The 20,191-nt window shown below is 41.8% G+C and overlaps 1 protein-coding gene across 8 annotated transcripts in view; it reads left to right on the forward strand.

The window, feature by feature from the left end:
- The first annotated feature begins 530 nt into the window (after positions 1–530).
- TBC1D24 (TBC1 domain family member 24) overlaps positions 531–20,191 on the forward strand; it is a 33,548-nt gene continuing 13,887 nt past the window's right edge. For 3 of the 8 annotated variants that reach the window (XM_035131458.3, XM_088656638.1, XM_088656639.1), the window contains exons 1-2: positions 688–806; positions 15,732–16,766. In XM_035131458.3, coding sequence (XP_034987349.1) covers positions 15,808–16,766 — 959 coding nt within the window. In that variant the 5' untranslated portion in view covers positions 688–806; positions 15,732–15,807. Of the gene's footprint in view, positions 667–687; positions 807–6,097; positions 6,230–12,384; positions 12,407–15,731; positions 16,767–20,191 lie in introns of those variants that run through there. The other 5 variants (XM_035131461.3, XM_035131460.3, XM_035131464.3 and 2 more) reach the window with 5 other exon arrangements.

Raw genomic sequence — 20,191 nt, forward strand, 5'->3', positions numbered from 1 at the left:
AAATATGGACTTCACTGTTATTTGTGGTGTTTTGGAATCATAAATTTCAAGATATATGCTTTCACATTTTTTGCAATTATATATAGTTGTTTTCCATATGTCAACATGTATAATCAAGTGGTTTAAAAAAAAAATACATCGCCTTTTAGGTATAGGCCCTATAACGAGACATAGTAACTAAAGAAGATCCAACTAAGATACATCTGAGGAGATAAAAAACAACAGGGTAAACAACACAGCTAACTCTGCAGGGATATTTTCAACGGCCTTCGCCACGCCCTCAGAGCAACAGCTGGGAGCTATGGAGCTCCTTAAAAATGTGTAAGCCACGCCACGCCCTCCTGTCGTCGCCCTGCATGAGGAAAGGGAAAAGGCGGGAAAAAGGAAAATACAGTACTGTACAGGGCAGGCTGAAACAACGCCACAGCCTGCAAGCGTGCGATGCAGCGGCGGAGCAGAGCGGAGCGTGCACGCACGCACGCAAGCACGCCACGGGGGCACGCGCCAAGGTTTCTCCTCCTGCGCCGAAAAGTCTCGTGCGCGGCCCTAAACTCCGAAATGACCTTACTACGCATGCGCCTCGAGCCGCTATTTATAATCTGCTCCGTTCGTGGCCGCCGCAAGGGTTCCCGGAGGAGGTGTGTACATGGATGAACTGTGAGGTTGGTGAGTAAAGAAAATACGCGGGGGGGGGGGGGAGGTGGGGCGAGCGAGCGAACGAGAGGAAGGAGAGGAAGATAGAATGGTATAAAAGTGCGCCTGCGCGGGCTGGGTCTTACGAGCTGATACCTGAAGTGGGGCCAGAGGTAAGAGGGGCCAGACGCGGAGGGAGGGCGCGAGGGCGCACTCAGCCTGCGGGGGGCGCCTCCGACCCACACCTCTTGCCGGGAGAGGGGGCTGGGAGCAAAGGCAAGGTGGAGACGGCCGTTTTAGCGTTGGGTGGGAGCGCGGTATTTTTTGTGGAGAGCAGCTATTGTGGGAGAAATACAGGAATACCCTGGAAGGCGGGGGCTGAGCGGGGTATCTCACTTGCAGGGTTTCGTTTCAGCCGAAGTCCTCTTCTGTTTTTCATCCTCTTTCCCCCGTCCCAGTTTCCAGGGATGATGGATTTGTGGAGTGTGTGGAATAGTTTACACAAAAGGGGGCAATGTCGTTGAGCATGAGCAGAGTGCCACCGCCAAGGAGCCCACTGTGCGTCTATATTCGGGGTCTGTGTGTGTGGCGTGCGGTTAATTAATACGGTGTCAAGGTAGAATTCAGGAGTTCCTGGGTCGATTGACCCCACTCAACCCCATAGCATACTAGATGACCTTGGGGTCAGTGACAGGTTCTCAGTCTTAACCTGCTGCACGGGGTGGTTGTTAGGATAAAAGGGGTGCAGGGAGAGAACAGTGTGTTTGCTTTGAACTCCGGGGAGGAATAAGGTGGGTTACCTCTAAGTGACCTTTTTTTAAATATAGAAAAGCTCCCCAGAAGATGTGAATCCCAGCAGCTTTTCTTCTAGACATTGGGTCACTTGTAATTGTGTGGAAGAAAGACCCTTAAAGCAGTAGTATTTATCCCTTTCACACTCCAGACCCACCATCTTAGCCCCAACCTGCAGCACTGGATAAGACAGGCATCCCCAAATTGCAGCCCTCCAGATGTTTTGGCCTACAACTCCCATGATCCCTAGCTAACAGGACCAGTGGTCAGGGATGATGGGAATTGTAGTCCAAAACATCTGGAGGGCCGAAGTTTGGGGGTGCCTGGGATAAGACTTGTTTTTTTTAAAAAAATGAATAGTATCGTTATCCTTGAGTTGGAAGTGACTCTGGGGATCATCTAGTCCAACCCCTTGCAATGCAGGAATCTCAAGTACATGGCCATCCAAGCTCTGCTTAAAAACCTCCAAGGAAGGAGAGCCTCTCATAGGAGTTGTTTCACTGTTGAACAGCTCTTACTGTTAAAAAGCTCTTCCTGATGTAGTAATGTCCTGTTTTCTGTTTTCATCTATACTAGCCTCCTTTCTCCTTCATCACCTCCACATTTCTGCTGCACCCCTTTGCCTTCTCTTTTAAAAATGAAATGAAATCCAAAGAAACAAGAAAAGTGGTTCAACTGGGGCACCTGCTTGAGGTTGGGCTACAACCCCGTGTTGCATCCTAGCCATACCTGCCAAGTTTTCCCTTTTCTCGCGAGGAAGCCTATTCAGCATAAGGGAAAATCCCTTTAAAAAAGGGATAACTTGGCAGCTATGATCCTAGCCCATTACATGAAGGCCAGTGTATGAAGAAATCTGATAATTGATGAGATAATTTAAAAAACACCATTCAAACAGAGTTATGTACAAGTATTGGGTGATGTTCAACTAAGTTTTACTCAGAGTAGTACCACTGAAATTAATAAACATTACTAAGTTAAGGCCTTTAATTTCAGTGGGTCTGTTCTGAGTAAAACTCAGCTGAATGCCACCCATAGATGATTGAGTACATTTCCGAGCACAATTCAAAGTGTTGGTGCTGACCTTTAAAGCCCTAAACGGCCGCGGCCCAGTATACCTGAAGGAGCGTCTCCACCCCCATCATTCTGCCCAGACACTGAGATCCAGCACCGAGGGCCTTCTGGTGGTTCCCTCGCTGCGAGAAGTGATGTTACAGGGAACCAGGCAGAGGGCCTTCTCGGTAGTGGCACCCGCCCTGTGGAACGCCCTCCCAGCAGATGTCAAGGCAATAAGCAACTATTTTACTTTTAAAAGACTGAAGGCGGCCCAGTTTAGGGAAGTTTTTAATGTTTGGTGCTGTATTGTTTTTAATATTTGGTTGGAAGCCGCCCAGAGTGGCTGGGGAAACCCAGCCAGATGGGCAGGGTACAAATAATAAATTATTGTTATTATTATTATTATTATTATTATTATTATTGAGGGCTGAATTAGAGGCCCAGCTTGCATGTATGGTGGTTGTGGGGATGTTTCTGTTGTGCATTCCTACAGATGGAAAAACAAAATCTTGTCATTGACATGGGACATTTAAAACACTGAATTTGCAGACAAATGCAAAAAAATGGTTCTGCAGCATGAGGGGAAGGGTGTCCTCCTAGAAATAAGCCCCACTGATATGGTGGGACTCCCCAAATACATAACTATATAGAGGATCTGTTTACACAACTCCACCCACATAATCGGCATCCTTGCTATATCTTCTGCCTTCTCTTTTGACTAGCCCTGTGTTTTCCAGAGTGAGCACTGAAATTTCAACCCACCCTCTTGCTGTAAAATATGGCTGGTGACATTAGGTGTAATGGTGCTTGTCTGGTGTATGTGGAGTTGCTAGTTTGGGAAATATGTAACTGGAATCAGATGCTGAAGACCTAAAGCAGGCATCCCCAAACTCGGCCCTCCAGTTGTTTTGGGACTACAGTTCCCATCATCCCTGACCACTGGTCCTGTTAGCTAGGGATGATGGGAGTTGTAGTCCCAAAATATCTGGAGGGTCAGGTTTGGGGATGCCTGACCTAAAGTGAAGCAGTTGCTACCTCTAGAATGGATGTTGATACTGCAAGCAGCCTGAATTGTTCGTAGTTACAGAGTGGTTGTTGTATAAACACAATCAACTAGGTTTAAAGGCATGTTTAAGTGCCTGTTTATGTTTTTCTTAATCACATGATGCATGAATCTCATGCACTAAACTGTTCAACTTGAAATTGCCAATATCCTATAGGTTAAATAAACAAAACTTGCCCTTTTACTACTCTTTGTACTGTGGATTATATAAAAAAGCCTGTATCTCTCAGGCCTAGGATTCTGAAATGACTTACGGTGTTTGCTGTATCACTTCAGAATACATGTTCCCCTGAAAATGTTTTCCGAAACATTCATGAATTTGTAATTAATTAGACTGATTGCAAGCATGAGTTATCAATTTGGCCACTTTTTCTCATGACTCCTGAATGAAAGCCTTGCCTATATCTGTAGGGTGGGGAAAAGGATTTTTTCCCCAGCCCTGAATTTAATTGGTAATTGAGCAACCTTAGCCGCATTCACACTACCCTTGCTTCGCGCAGTTACTACAATAGTAGTAACTTCTATTTCCATATGCATGCTATAGTTTTATCTGGTTTTCTTTTCCCATACAGGGAACCTGTGGGTTGTTTTTTTTAACAGCAAATAAAGATGTATTGATGTTTTTTAAAAAAGATCTTACATCATATTTCATAAGATAACAAGTTTTGAATCCTGAAACACTTGACAGCCTTATTGTTGGCGCTGCTGGGCTCTTGGAACTGATGCTTCTAACTAAAGTGAGAGAGAAACCCACCTTCCAAACAATCCCAGAAAAAAACTGATTGGGACTATGATTGTGATTTTAGCAATGCATCAGTGTTGAAAACCAGCACCACACAGTCATTTACATATCTAAGCAAACTGTATTTCATTTCAGTGAGAACATGCTTGAATTAGCTTCTGTCCATTTTGTAAAGGGTAGACACACTGGCAGCCTTACATAATGTATACGGTAAAGATACCCCTGACTGTTAGGTCCAGTCGCGGATGACTCTGAGGTTGCATGCTCATCTCGCTTTACTGGCGTTTGTCCACAGACAGTTTCCGGGTCATGTGGCCAGCATGACTAAGCCACTTCTGACAAACCAGAGCAGCGCACGGAAACACGGTTTACCTTCCCACCGGAGCGGTACCTATTTATCTACTTGCACTTTGATGTGCTTTCGAACTGCTAGGTGGGCAGGAGCTGGAACCGAACAACGGGAGCTCACCCCGTCGCAGGGATTCGAACCACCGACCTTCAGATCGGCAAGCCCTAGGCTCTGTGGTTTAGACCACAGCGCCACCCGTGTCCCATAATGTATGTGTAGTAAGCTCCAAATCATCACTTTTTTTAAAGGGTTTTTTTAATGTTAAAAATCAGTGTGTTTGTGCACAACCTAAATAAACTGGACATTCTTTTTACTGCACATGCAGGACATTATCACAGTATCTCTTTTTAGAGTCAGAGGCAAGGAGGAGGTTGCTGTGTTTACTAACCCCAAGTGATACCTGAACTTGTGGGTGTGGGCTGGCCCAGTATGGTGGGAGACTGTTGACTTATCAGCAACTGACCACTTTTAAGATTTATATTTTTATAAGCTGGAGGTACAGCTAAGATAACAGAATAATTTTAAAGCATATTAGGCTGGAAGGGGGTACACAGCTGGCAACTTAAGTGAGAAAAACAGGGAGGTGAGGAAATTGGTTTGGGACTCTTATGGGGAAATAGAGGGTAAAATTAGTAGGGAATCTGGGAGGCAAAAAGGAACCTGTAAAAAAATCATTTTCAGGACATGAGGGGCAAGGAGTGCTAATAGCTTTGGTTATGACAGAAGACAATAAATATGTCCTTGTTACTAAGCAGAATTTCCTCATCCATTTTCAAATTGCTTTGATCATATTACTTCATCAGATTGAGGAAAATATGCTCAGTGCTAACTGCCAAGCATGTTTTCTTTTTTAAGGCTTGCACAAAACTACATATTTTTATAGGCATTGCTGGGCAAGCCTGCTGTATATTATTCTGTAGTGTTATTTTGGGGACATTTCTGCATGCATTCTCTTACTGCTTAACAGCAATTGTGTAGAATGGATCAGAAGCCCACAAAAATAATAGTAATAGCATACTACCAGCATCCAACTCCCAGTAGTCTTCCCCTTTATACAGCCCCTCTTATTTATTTTCTTTTGGGGATTTTAAGAACAAATTCAGACAGATTGCACCTTTACATTTAGACTAATGTTTCTATGTTATCAGAGGCACTTATTTCTTGCATCCTTTTCCACATCTCTATATTTTCCTTTTTGCTGTTGTTGAATTCTTGGCTCTTGTCCTAGTCTTTCCACCTGTTTGTTCTTACTGGTACAGAAAAACAGTCTACCAGGCAGATTTTTTTGTGGGTAGTCGGTTGCAGTCTGTGAGAAACTCAATTTACAAGCAGTAAATGAGGTTTTTCTTCAAATCAACTGTTTATGAAAGAAGCAGATTGATCGATCTCTGACTTATTCTGCATAGATGCTCCAAGCTTGTAAACAATGTGAATGAAATACATCCTGTTGTTGTTGTTTTTTTAAAAGGAGTAAACCAGAGTTATCGGTATTTAGGTGAAGATCTATTTGTGTGGATGCAGGGTGGCTTCCATTCAGTTCTGAAGTAAAAAGTTAACTAGGTGTGATGGAGGAACACAGATGAAAATGCCACTCCAGGTAACTGGGGGTCACCAGGGGCAGGGGGCAGATTTACTCTTTATTCCAGTGCTGACCTTGTACAACCTTTTCTCCCATACAAGGCAGTAGTTGTCATTCACTCATGAAGTGGGGATGGGGGCACAAATGAAATATTGCAGAGGGGAAATTTAGCAACTTGTCTAACCACCTTCAACTGGGACTGAATGTGGGGAGTCGACATTTTTCCGTGTGAAAAATATTGCAGAATCTCCATGTGCCCCAGTCTCTGTAGTAGGCAAGTCTATCTCTATGCATACAGCACTGCTTACAATGATGGGCACTTAGACACCCCCCCAAAAAAAAAAATCACTTCAATCATATACACAGTTGAGGTGGAAAAAATACTTGGCTTCCTTACACCTGGCATTGGGTTCACCAGTGTCTGGAGTAGGTTGTAGAAATTGAGGATCTTGATGGTCCTCAATTTCTTTAAAAAATTTCCACAAAAGAAAGGGTTTCTGTTGACTTCTGTAGGTTGGTGTTGGTTCATGAAATGCAGTGAGCTGAAATTCAAAGTCTTTGCCTGCTTCAGATATAACCAAAATAATGGTTTCTTACAAGCACAAGCCTTGGGCTCATACACTCCTCTCCCTTCTGTGTTTGCTGTACAAACTAGATTTCATTGCAGCGATTCACTTAATCTGTGAATGCTTTCACAGAGCTTGAGAACCAACCCAAGAAAACAGAAATATTTTCACAAACTGGGAATAAGCAGTGGTGGTTTGCCTACACTCAGTGTGTTCTTGAATAGATAGAGATTTGAACAGGACTTCTGGTTTGTGCTCTTGGTCACTATACTACACAAGTGCTCATTAGTGTGTGATTATTGCCCACGCATACTCTGCTTGGATTACTGTGAATATGCAGAACACAAGGTCACAGTGGTATGCTTCCACATTTCCAGTGCTTGGCCTTACTGTATCTTATGGCACTGAGGGACTGTTAAGATACAAGGAGTCGTAGGTTTTATCTCCTGAAGTCTATCCAGGGCACTATTGTCAATTTATAAATGAACTCATGGAACAATGGAATCCAACAACTGGACAGATCAATAGTCATGTTCCACATTTCAACAAAGCCCTTAACTTACATGGGAAATTGTTTTCAGACCTCTTATACATAAAGCAAACTACTACTGTGACCTAATCTGAAGAAGGGAATCTAATAAATAGCCATTCACCTGGTCTTTTGGTCAAGTTCTCCGTCACACTGATTTTTGGACAATGAAGGTGCAAAATTATCCAAGTGAGTTCTTTTTTTAAAATATGCAAGGTGGCAGCATGCATGTTTTAAATGAGATCTAAGCGCAAATTTTACAGGTGAATATGCCTAGATGTTCTCTTCTGTATTTTGAAAGGATAAACATTTTTCAGTCACTAGATGTGTTAGTCTGGCATGTTGCAACAAAAACCAAGTATATTTTGGCATTTTAAAGACTAGAATATTTATTATGGTGTAGGCTTTGGTGGGCTAGAGTCTACCAGCTGTTTTTGGACTACAAATCCCATTATCCATGACCACTTGTTCTGCTAGCTAGGTACCGGTATGATGGGAGTTGTAGTCCAAAAACAGCTGGACACCCAAGTTTGGGAAACCCTGGTCTAGTATATATGAGCAGTTAGATGTGTGGAAAGCGGTACTTTAAAAAACCCCTCAGATGTAAAGCACTGTGTGTGTGTTCTTATTCCCTTGCCCCAATTTACTGTAGAGCCTGCCAGGAGATATGCAGGTACCACAAATGTAGAATAAACTGAGCAAATAGTGAAAATTAAAAAGGGTCTAATTTATGTTGGAAGTGCCACGAGGTAAAGGGAATCCTGATTCATATGTGGTGGTTGTGTAAATACCCTAGATCAGGGGTCCCCAAACTACGGCCCGGGGGCCGGATGCGACCCAATTGGCCTGCCAATTCGGCCCGCGACGACCCTCGTCGTCGCCGCCCGCTCTTACAGCGCGCAGCTCTTCCAGGTCAGAAAAAAGCGCCGGAAATCCTTTGTGCGCATGCGTATGGGCCTCTCCCGACCCAGAAGAGGTCATTTCTGGTGCACTTCCGGGTCGGGGGAGGCCCATACGCATGCGCACAAACGATTTCCAGCGCTTTTTCCGACCTGGAAGTGCGCCGCCACGCCAGTAAGCGCCCGTGCGCATGCGCACGGGCGCGCGCTCCCCCACCCTCCAGCCCGCCACGCGATCGGCGCGGTGAGAACCGGCCCAAAGCCTGGTAAGTCTGGGGACCCCTGCCCTAGATATTATTGGGAAATGATCCACACAGAATTAAAAAAGATTCTAAAGCTCACATTTCCCAAAAGACCAGAGGCCTTTCCATTAGGGATAATAGGTGATGACATTCCAAAAAAGGCACTCAATAGCTTTCTGTACGTGACTGCTGCAACTAAAATAGTATTTGGGGGGGAAAATGGAAAGAAGAAGAGATAGCCACGGAGGAAATTCGCCATAACAAATAGATAGAATACATAGAATTAGTAACCATGACAGCAAAACTAAGGAATAAGGATGAGTTAAAGAGAAGAGAAGAGTGGAGTTGTTTTGGAGATTATCTTAGAGGTCACAATACACAATTTAACCTACGGTACAAGTAGGAGTTAGCATATGAGCAGTAGATAACATCAAAAAAGGGAAGACTTGAAATGATTATGGGTGAAACATCAGGATATGCAGGAGATCAAGATTTCCCTAGAATGCCACAGAGATATGGATTGTGAAGTCTTGGGAAAAGAGATGTGTGTATAAAAGCTGTTAAAATTGCATGAATAAAAGTTTTAAAAGGAGAATAAACCAAATCTGTCCTCTCCCCCCCCTGCTTCCTAATAGTATGATGATAGTATACAACTGTTAAAAGCTCTTTTCCTGTAGTATCTGATATACACAACTATGAAATCACACACACATACATACATACATACATACATACATACACTAGATGGACTGGTTTCTGACACACCAAAGATAGTCTTATGTGATATATTTAATCTGGTAATTAAATAGACACAAGATAATAGTGAAGTACTGAGCACTGTTCCAAGGTTATTGTGGCTATTGGGCCATTTTTGTTGCATTTGGAAATGTAAGCTTAACACAGGGTTCATCTGTAAGCCAAGGAAACTGCTGATGTTTGAATCCTTCTGTTTCTTAACAGCACTTCTGCTTTTGATTGGGTGGTATTTATATCACATCTGTGCTGCTCAAGCAATGCTGAGTGGTTTTTGGAAATGCCATTCCATCTTTCCCTTAGTCACAAAACCTTCTCTTTCCCCAACACCAATTATTTGTCTGGATCTCTGGAGAACTATTTAGCTCCTGGTGGTTTTGCACAGCCAGCTGAAATTAAATGCGTATAGTAATCTCTAACACTCATTACAAAGAGTTGAAGAATCTTAATGCGGGTTTTTAACGCCGCTCTATTTGCAGCTCTTGAGTTAGCTGTGTGGTTACAAGACTTGATTCATGAACTCTTCATAGAAGGCAGAGTGAGGGGTTAGATGTGGCATGCCACATCTGCCAGTCACACAATTATGCTTTTCTTTATTTAACTACATTTAGTACTAACATGGTTTTCAGATTGGATTTCTGGTTTCTCCTAGGGTCTGATTTCCAGGGCAGCGGAGTTCTCTCAGAATGGAGTAAGACACTGGGTTCTGATAGTCCACAATGGACATATGTACTCCCTACCCTACCTCTGATTCTCATACCCACAACAGAAAAATGCAATTTCATCTGTCTTCAGAAATAATCCCTAAATGGAGGAGGTAGCACAAGTAGCTACTGTGTTTGGATAGTTGTTCCTCACTACAGTATGTTGTAGTGCTCTTGATTGTATTTGATCTAGAAATGCTGGTATTTGGGCTTTGTCAAAAATGAAGTTGAAGTAATTGTTGGGTTCATTTATATGGTATTGTTATCAAAGAAAGTGCTTCAGTTGCCTTTCTCATTGCAATAACACTCTGGCCTGATTCACACAACACACTTGTTGGCTTAGCAAGACCATGTAAACATGTTTGCTCCCAGGGAGGACCTCACACAAGCTCTGCTTTTCCTTGGTCTTCCTTGCTGCCACGCCAAGCTAAGCCAAGGTTTGGCTTAGTGTATCATCCAAACAGTGTTAGAAACTGAGATATGAAAGCCAGGAGCTAAATGGCACCTTGAACCTAGGTTATGGGCGCAACAACGGAATGTATAGGCACACTTTTTTATAACAAGAATACAAAACTGAAAATGAAAGAACTGCAGCTAAAATATTATGCTCATTTTTCACATGGTCTAGTCCCTCCCCAGAGGGTCTCTTCTCCAGTCTTCAGAGAATAGCTGGAAGTGGGGAGGCAGAAAAAGGTCCTACTTTCCTTCCACTCTGCAGTTTTAATCTGAAATCTTAGGTGCAGTACTGTACCCAGAGCTCAGAAACTGTTTGCGGTAATGAAATTCCCTGTTGCTAAATATGCCTAGAACAATGCGAGTTTTGAACACTGTATCCAAACCAGGACTCGTGAGTAAGCATTCTCCCCACTAACCATGAGTTTCAGCCAAGGTTTGTTCTTTGCAACAACTCATTATTAGTGAGCAGAAAATGTAACCACAAGTCCCAATCTGGATGACACCTTGTATTGTCTTAGTATGATACAGCAGCAAAAAGGACCACAGAGGAACAAAGCGACTATGAGGCCCTCTCCAGCAGCCTATAGTCCCATCGTCGTCTTGTGTGAACCAGTTATATATATATATTCGGAGTAAAAATTTATAAATAATAAATTATTATTATTATTATTATTATTATTATTATTATTATTATTATAAAAATTGATCAGGAAGCAATTGTCACCTGAAACGCTGGCTAGGTTAGTATGAGTTACTGTGATCTACATTCCTGTAGTCGCAGTTTAAGTGGTGAGAGAAGCTGATGCTGATGTACACAAAGCCTGAGGCAATTCACAGGGAGATGATCGAACTCCATTTAACCTCATTAAGGCAATCCATTGAACTCAGTGCATCAGTGTTGGACAATTCCACTAAAGAAACAGTATTTCATTAACTCTCATAGATGCACTGGGGTAGACATTTCCTGAGGTGAGACAATTGTTTCTCTTGCCAATAATGCATGTCTTATTGTTCAGTAAATCTAATGTTTCCTGTTGCTGCACTTGTCTAGACTTCTGCATGTCTGTTTAAAGAAAACTGAAGCTTTGCAAATCCCTTGGAGCTTTTCTTTACCCCCCCCCCACACACACACACAAAATATGACAATCATTGGGAATTTAGTCATCCTGGCCCCACAGTAGCCCTTCCCTAGTAGAGTGGTCCCTCTTCTAAATACAGCAATACCCATAAGGAATGGCATCAGTGTAAATACCATGAAATTGATACTTAACAAACCTTACCTTGTCTACTAGTAACATCCATTGCTCAATTCAAGAATGTGACAAAAATAATCGCTGAACAAGTGCTGACCATACAGAAGTGTGTTTGTTTGTTTGTTTAGAAATCTGGAGGAGCTGATACAAAGAATGGAGCCTTTGGAAAAAGTCTATTTGTATAAAGTGAGGTCCCATTACACTCATTCTGCTCATTGCATTAATTCAAAGATTTGGGCATCTGTGTGGTATTGTGGATCTAGTCCCATATTTGTGAATATGATATTTGTCCTTGTAGCATTAATGGTAAGAAATGTTAGAATTAAAACATAAATTAAGGAAGAGGGGGTGTTAACCTTTTTCACTTCTACAGTATTTTTGTACTAATAAAAGGTAACTGCATTCTCTAACTTGCAAAGACTTGACTGTATAAAATGTCAACACAGCTCTTGATTGAGCGCTCTGGGGGAATGCAAAGTGGCCTGCTCTTCTTAATCAAACCAAAGAAGGTATGTTGCCCTTCCAAATAAATCTACAAGTTATTAGCCAAATATTTGCACCTACATTAGGTGTATATGACCCAAAATGAATTAAAGATCTGACTTTTTATAAAAACTTGGTTGACAGCGATAATTCTTATTCACCAGGTAAGAGCTGGTGGACTACAGGTAAGAGCTCAAATCAAGGTTTCATCTCTTCCCTTCTTCTGTAGCTTGCTACTATAGAAACCACAATTGGCCTCTATATCCTGACTTAGTTGGAAACTATTAACCATAGTTCCTGTAAGCAATAGGTAAGATTAACTGAGCCTTCCTGGTCTGTTTACATTAGCAGGCAAAGAGAAGAGTCAAGTGAGAGCAAAGGGTTTGTGTGCAGGTTGCTCAAAAGCTTGTGCCTATCCTGGCTTTTTATCAGACCCTTCTGCCATGGCCGAATCTGTGTTTAAGTCTACAGCTACTCACTTTAATAGCTAAATGATACTTCTATGTACAGAGCTCAAATATTGCTGTGTAGAAGCAGGGCTGTTTAGATCTCTCTGGGAAGCAAAACAAAATGCTGTCTAGCTGGACCTTGGTTTCATCCAGCAAAATTATCTCGGCTTCTTTCTCAGCAAATTTCTAGCCCTTAATGTTGCAACGGTAGACCAGAAAGTGGGTGCTGTGGCTGATGCAATCTCAAAAGCCAAGAGGGAGAAGATTTTCTCAGACTAATAAAAGAAGTGGCTCAGCTCAGCTGTATAGACAGGCCAGTTGTGGAGGATCAGATTCCCATCCATTCAGATCTGACGACTGATAGAGACCAGAGCATCATAGTTCTTTGTGCCTCCCTGTGACTAACAAGATTAATTTACATGACACAATCACCAGTATTGCATTATTTAATCGAGTTACAGCACCTGGATTTCTTCATAGAAAATAGCTTTTTGCTTTTTTTGGAATAGGGGCTGTGGGGTTCACAGTTCTGCAGAAAGTGTTGTGGAGAGTTGCTACTAAAGAGGCAGCAGTCTGCAGTTGGGAATCTGACCAAATCAGGGGTGTGACTCAAAACAACCTTACCAGGAACACTTAATCCCTGTTGGTTAATCCATAACAGTGGACTAAAATACTAATTATTTCCCATTCCGCCTCCTAATCCCAGCCCCTTTTTAAAAACAACAGTGACACTTCTAGTCTCAGCAAAAAATGAACCTGTTGGTAACCAGCAATGCTGGAAACTGGCTTCTGCCATTAAATCCAAACTGTCTCTCATTTGCAGGGGTTTTACTTTTGTTTTTCTCAGTTCTGCTTTTTGGTCAAACTCTTTGTGCATATTTTAAAACGAATATATTTTGCGGAGCACAGACACTGAGATTTCAAAAGGTACAGAAGCTCATGCCATAAATAGATGAATTGTCTTTAAGGTGGCTGCTATTTTCAAGCCTGATAAAAATAACCAAATGTTCGAGGGCAACAGCTGTGATTTTCACCTATGCGCTCTGCTGTAAACCTGTATACTTAACTGGAATATACAAGCAGGTTGATCTGTTGATGTTGAAGCAGGAGAAAAGGGAACTCTACCAAAGAGGAAATTTTGATTGCAACTTGTATACTAATAGTAAACTCATCTTCTGAGTGGATCCTTTCATAGCCAAAATGGCACCAACTCTGGCAAGCAGGAGAAATTGGCAGGCTTAGATTTGTAGAAGTATTTTTTTTAAAAAAGGAAACAATATTTAAGGGGGTGAGGAGATATTTTTGAAAAATACTGATGGGGTATTTGGGGGGAATAGAATGGAGTGTTCTGGAAAAGGGCATGGCTGGCTGGAATTCTAAACAGAAGAACTCTATGCTGCAACAGTTCCCACTTGTAGACCTTTAACCATGTATCATAAAAGTGGCTAACCTGTGGCCCTCTAGAAGTTGGAATTCAAATATCATCAGCCTTGGCCAGCATGGACAGTAATACTGGTGTTTTAGTCCAGCAAAGCAACAGATTAGTGATATTCTATATATACCCATCATTGAATGTTGCAGGTAATGTGTGATGCAGTTCTGATTCGCTTCATGTGCCTGATATAGTTTGAAACCATACCTGCATAGGGCTTCCTAAAGACATGGGTTGTATCAGAGTAGAATAACTGAAATTAATGTGCCTGAGTTAGGTCATAAATTTTAATAGGTCTACCCGTGAGTAGGACTAACATTGGCTATAGCCTTTGATCTGACACCATGCTAATTTTGAGACTAATGTGGAATCTCAGATATCCAGATTAATATTCAACCAAGACCTAGATTTAACTGGACAAGGACTCTTGCCCTCATTGCCATGCCTATTTATACGCAGTATTTATAAGCGTGTTTTCCTTAGAGTAGGCAAAGGTTCAGAATTTTAACAGAAGTGAGACAACCACTCTTGGCACATGAGCCAGTATTTCAAGCATTAGTGTAACCCGTTATAGAAAACATATTGATAGACACTTAATTTCTTAAAGCTATCTGGTTTTTAAGTGATGGAGGACCACTTAACTTGTCTTTATTAAGTCCATCATAGCACATAATGCAACAGCCAATACTGAATTTCCAAAGCTCTGCTTACAAAAGCAAATTTGCTTTCCTATTGGAAAGCTGCTGCTTAAACTTTGGAACTAAACAATTTATTGCCATTCCACAGACAGACTAACTATGTGCATGTTGAACGTACATCCTTGACTTTGTTGTTAGACTCCTGCTCTTCCAAGTGTTGTACAGGCTTATGTTAACCTGACTTGTTAGGCTGTATCTTCCAGAGGATTAGCCCTGTTTGTTCAGCAAAAAGAACCAGAGTCCTGTGGCACTTGAAAGACTAATTTATTATGGCATTAATTAGTTAGTCTTTAAGGTACTACAGGATTCCTGCTTTTATTTGGCTACAGCTAGTAAAATCCCTTCCTGCCTATGACCTACTATGTTCACGAAGCCATTATTATTATTATTATTATTATTATTTATTTATTTATTTATTTATTTTAAAGAGAACAACAATTACCAGACCTTTAGAAGGCATCCCAAGGCAGCCCTGTTTAGGGAAGCTTTTAATGTTTGATGAATTTCTGTATTTTAATATTTTGTTGGAAGCCACCCAGAGTGGCTGGGGGAACCCGGCCTGATGGGCGGGGTATAAATATTATTATTATTATTATTATTATTATTACATTTCCCAAAAGCTTGATAATGTAGTCTCCTGTGGCAAATCCTTCCTCAAAAGACAGAGGATTCTGATATGGCAATAACCTACATTTGCATCTTTATTTTCTGATGTCCTGTATAATTTTCTCCCACTTCCCTGCTTTCTGGTACCATATAAGTAAGATGTGCTGGATAGGAATGTTTGAGGCAAATTATTCTTCAGCTCAGTTTACTACAGTTTTCAGCGACAGCACAGTGTATTGCGCAGATAGAAAAGGTTAACGAACCGAGGAGGGAAATACACCAGTTTAAAAGTAATAAGCCATTAATTACCTGAGTGAAGCCCCTTTGCAGGCAGTCTGGAACTTGCACTCCACTGCCAATAGCACAAACCTAAAGGACACGCTAGGAAGAATTTATGTGTTCTTGACATGAAAGTACCCATAACCTGTTGTGTGCTTTGTTCTTTTCCAGGAAAAAGTGAACGTGCTCCAAGGGCCAGATAAGATACTTGCTTTTATGTCATTCTGCAAAGACTATCTTAATAGCTATGGGTGAATATAGCCGCTTTATAGACTGGGATAAAATGGATTCTACAATCCAGGACCAGGATGCAAAGGAACTGACCAGCACAGAATTTCAGGACCTGAAGCAACTGGCTCGCCAGGGATATTGGGCCAAAAACCACTCTTTAAGAGCCAAAGTGTACCACAAACTGATTAATGATATCCCTTGCCGCACAGTGACTCCAGATGCCCACGTCTACCGGGACATTGTGGTGAAAATTGCTGGCAAACGTAACAGCAGCAGTCTTCCGCTTCCAGAATTTTTGGACAACAGCCTTGTTCCCACTTACTGCCTGAATGCAGAAGGCATTGTGGCAGTCAGGAAGATAATTTCATGCATTGCAAGCCAGTTCCCGGACATATCATTCTGCCCAGCTCTGCCTTCAGTGGTAGCACTTCTCCTCCATTACAGTAGGGATGAAGCAGAGTGCTTTGAGAAGGTCTGTCGCATCCTTGCCTGCAACGATCCCTCCAAGCACTTCATTGATCAGACGTTCTTGGCTTTTGAGTCATCTTGCATGACTTTTGGCGATCTGGTTAACAAATACTGTCAGGCGGCCCACAAGCTGATGGTAGCAGTTTCTGAGGATGTGCTAGAAGTATATTCAGACTGGCAACGGTGGCTTTTTGGAGAACTGCCTCTGATTTATGTTGCACGGGTCTTTGATGTATTCTTGGTAGAGGGCTACAAGGTTCTATACCGTGTTGCATTAGCTCTTCTCAAATTCTTTCATAAAGTCCGGGTTGGGCAGACTATGGAGTCAGACAACGTTCAGCAGGACATCCGAGCTTTCGTTAGGGATATTGCAAAGTCAGTGTCTCCTGAGAAATTGCTAGAGAAAGCTTTTGCAATTCGGCTCTTTTCGCGGAAGGAGATCCAGCTTTTGCAGATGGCCAATGAGAAGGCTCTTCAGCAGAAAGGGATAACCGTCAAACAGAAGAGGTAAAAGGGATTCATTCATACTCCAGAGGCTTTCCCTCTCCTCTAGTAATGCTCTTGACTTACATGGGAAGTGGATATTGTTGCAAAAGCAGAATAATGTGGGTGCTCAATGGAAAAGTGTAGAGACTGTACCAACTTAACCGAATAGTTACATGCGTATGTTTGCTTTTTCAGCTTCTGATAATTGGGCTTTTCAAGAACTTTAATTTTTCACAAGGACCATAGTGGTGGAGCTCTTTCAAGGCTTAATTCAAACACTAGTCATGATTTTTTAAAACTCTAAATAGATTATGTCTTAAAATAATCTAAGAGACTGTGACATCCCATATGAAGTTGCCCCCTTCATTAAGATCTGAAGAGGGTCTACTCTGCTTTTGTAAACCTTAACTACTAATGGGAGAAGAAGGAGATATCCTTTTCTGATGCCGCACCTAGATTATAGAACTAGATTATAGAATCTAGATTATAGAATCAGGGTGTGTTTGTGTGCTTGTTTTGTACTCATCCCCCTGTGGCATTCCAACATTTTGATAAAAGGCATTCTTCTTGCAATATGTTTTTGACCTGCTCAGTTGCGAGTTACTTTTCCCCTCTTTAATTTTCTTTTTGTTGATGATGGAATTGTGATGGCCTACTTGGCCTACTTGATGCCTTGAGCATCTTAAAAATAATAGAAAGGTGAGGTACATTTTTTATAATGAATAGAGGCTCAGAAGACAAGTAAAGGCAAAGGTAGCCAGAGCTGTTAGGTTTTGAGAGAGATGCTTAACTTCTGTTTCAGAATCAGACCTACAGAAGGCATGCTGGATGTAGCAAAACACAAGCGTTTCTGATTTTCAATTTAAAAAAGCCTTAGGAGATTGGATTTTTGAGTGCTGGAAGTTGCCTTATCATTCCTCTCCTGCCCCCTCTTTTACTTGTTGTTTGCTCAAAATTGCCTTCTGCTGCTTTCTTTTCCACATGGTTCCAGATGTTTCTGTAGTAGCTCAGATGGATGATTTTGAACATAAAACAGCTAGAGAGAAAAGGGTAACACACCCTGTTCCCTTCTGCCGGTCTTCAATAGCCTCCTAAGGCTACTTTTCATTAAAAATTAAAATGATTTTATGACATGTATTTGTGTGTAACACATGATTTTCCTTGGGACACAAAACAAGTATGTTGTTCCTCAGACTTCATATAATCTAAGTTGCTGAGTAAAACAAGAAATAAAATTAATCCCACAGTAGTACTGCCTTGCTAGAGAGGTGGGTTAACTTGGCTCTGATTGGAATAAAGGACTTTGAGGGGAATGCCTTTTATAAGCTGAACCATAGTAAGGACAGCTTGGGTAAAAAAAACCTGAGTTCCTGGTGGTTATTTCTGTAAGTTTGTCACACTACCCTTGGAACAGTGATTTTGATCCATCTGCAGCAAGACCATGGGTAGATGCTTGTGGATTAGAAGCTGCATTTCCTCTCTACCGCTAGGGCAACTCAGTGGCTGCATAGAAAATGCAATGAAGTCTCTTTCAGCTGCACAATAGTTTGAATCCAGGTACATGCAAACTTGTCCACAGAAGTTAAGAAGCCCACGGAAATGTTTCTCAGTTCCTCCGCTGTAACGATGAATAATATTTGCTTCTAAAATTAGGCGCTGCATCGTAAATGGCAGAATAAGACTTGCTGCAGGTTTTCATTCTAAGAAAGCAAAAGCACAAGGAAAGGAATCTCTGCTGGTCTTTGTGGAACCCTGAAAAGTGGGAAAGGGGCAAAGGTCTTTTCCAGCACACGGAAAGGTCTGACTGGTGAGGAGAGTCTTGCTTACCATAGGCTATTAACAAACATGCTTTTGGTGTTCATAAAATAAAACTCTTAACATCATTTACAAAAGACATAAAGATGTTGCTACTGGCTAAAACCTCTTTTGCAAAAAAAAAAATCCCTATCCAAGGTGACACAAATTACCAAGTTAAGCAGTGTACTTTATTGCACAAGCAGTGTGGATATTGGGTAGAGTGAAAAACAACCTGCTGTGAGATGTAACCATTGTAATATTTATCGAAACCGCTAAAGACATTAAACAAGAAATATTAAGCAGGCACAGAACCTCTAGCTTACAACAGTGTTAGAAACTCAGATAGACGCCAAATGGCACCTTAAACCTGGCTTGCAGTCACCACAGATAAAGGCTATTCATTCCAGGGGGTTGGACTAGATGACCCTCAGGTCCCTTCCAACACTACAATTCTGTGATTCTACAATTCTGTGACCTCAACTACATTGCTTGACTGTAGATTGCTCTTACAGAAATTCGCTTGTCCAATATGCAAGAAAGAGAAACACACAGTGGAAATGGAACTGGTATTAACTATGAACTAAGGCAGAGGTTTTTAAACTGTGATCTGTGAGTTGCATTTGGGTGCCCTGTGGAAAGGCTGCACCACAGCCCTGTACTTTCCTTGATGGAGGATTAAGATGCCCGGCAAAGGGTTCATCATCCGCATGGCAGTGCAGAAGCAAAAGGAGTGTGTCTTTTGCTGGGCACGCGTCAGCTGGCTTGATGGAGTTGTCAGTCGCCACCCTGGCGCCCGGAAATCTCCACATAGTTGCAATTGGACCTGCACCAGTAGCAAAAGGTGCCGGGCACCCAGTTAATTTCAAACACTGGCTTACAATCTATAAAGACAAACTTAAGAAATGGGGGAAAGGGCTACAGCTAAAAGTACTAAAACTGGGCAGAGATAAGTGCACGAGGCATCTTTGATGAAAGAGCCCTTTAAGATGTTCCTCTGGGGCTTATTCATGTGGCAAGTGTTTGTGAAAGCCTTAAAGTTTCTACAGTCTTGTCAGAAGCATTGACATTTCAGAGATTTGGGTCAGTGTTCTAAATATTCCATTTATTGTTAGTAGAAATAGCACAAGACCAGTGGCTGACAGGCATGAGAACGTTGTGCTTTTGTATAAGCTGAAGAACAGCTGGTATTCTGTAATCACAGAAACTTGACTGGAGAAAATGTGTTCTGGTTGTTTGACCCAAAACGTTAAGCTTCAAAGAGCTTGGTTAACAGCCTCACAAATTTCTTAGCATTTCACACATGCAAATGGTTTGGTTTTTGAAATTATGTAATATGCACCTGTCCAATTTTCCAAGGGGAGGGGATTCCATTTTTATATGTTAACTCTGTGTTTTTGTAATATCTTGTTTAAGTTGTCTGTTGTTGCTTCGTTTTTTGTGCACCACTTATATATATATATATAATCCAGGTCAAATCAAGTCAAAGGGTAAGTACCACAGCACTAAAGACCCAATTTCTACATTGTGTGAAACAGGAAAACCTCAACAACAGAGCACAGTCACATATAAGGAGTGAGAGTAGAAGGGAAGGTTGAAGGGCAAGTGCAGAAGTCATAAGCAGTTAGGTGAAGAGACATTGTCTAGAAAGA

This window comes from Zootoca vivipara, chromosome 13 (assembly GCF_965207765.1).
Source record: "Zootoca vivipara chromosome 13, rZooViv2.hap1.1, whole genome shotgun sequence".
NCBI lineage: Eukaryota > Metazoa > Chordata > Lepidosauria > Squamata > Lacertidae > Zootoca > Zootoca vivipara.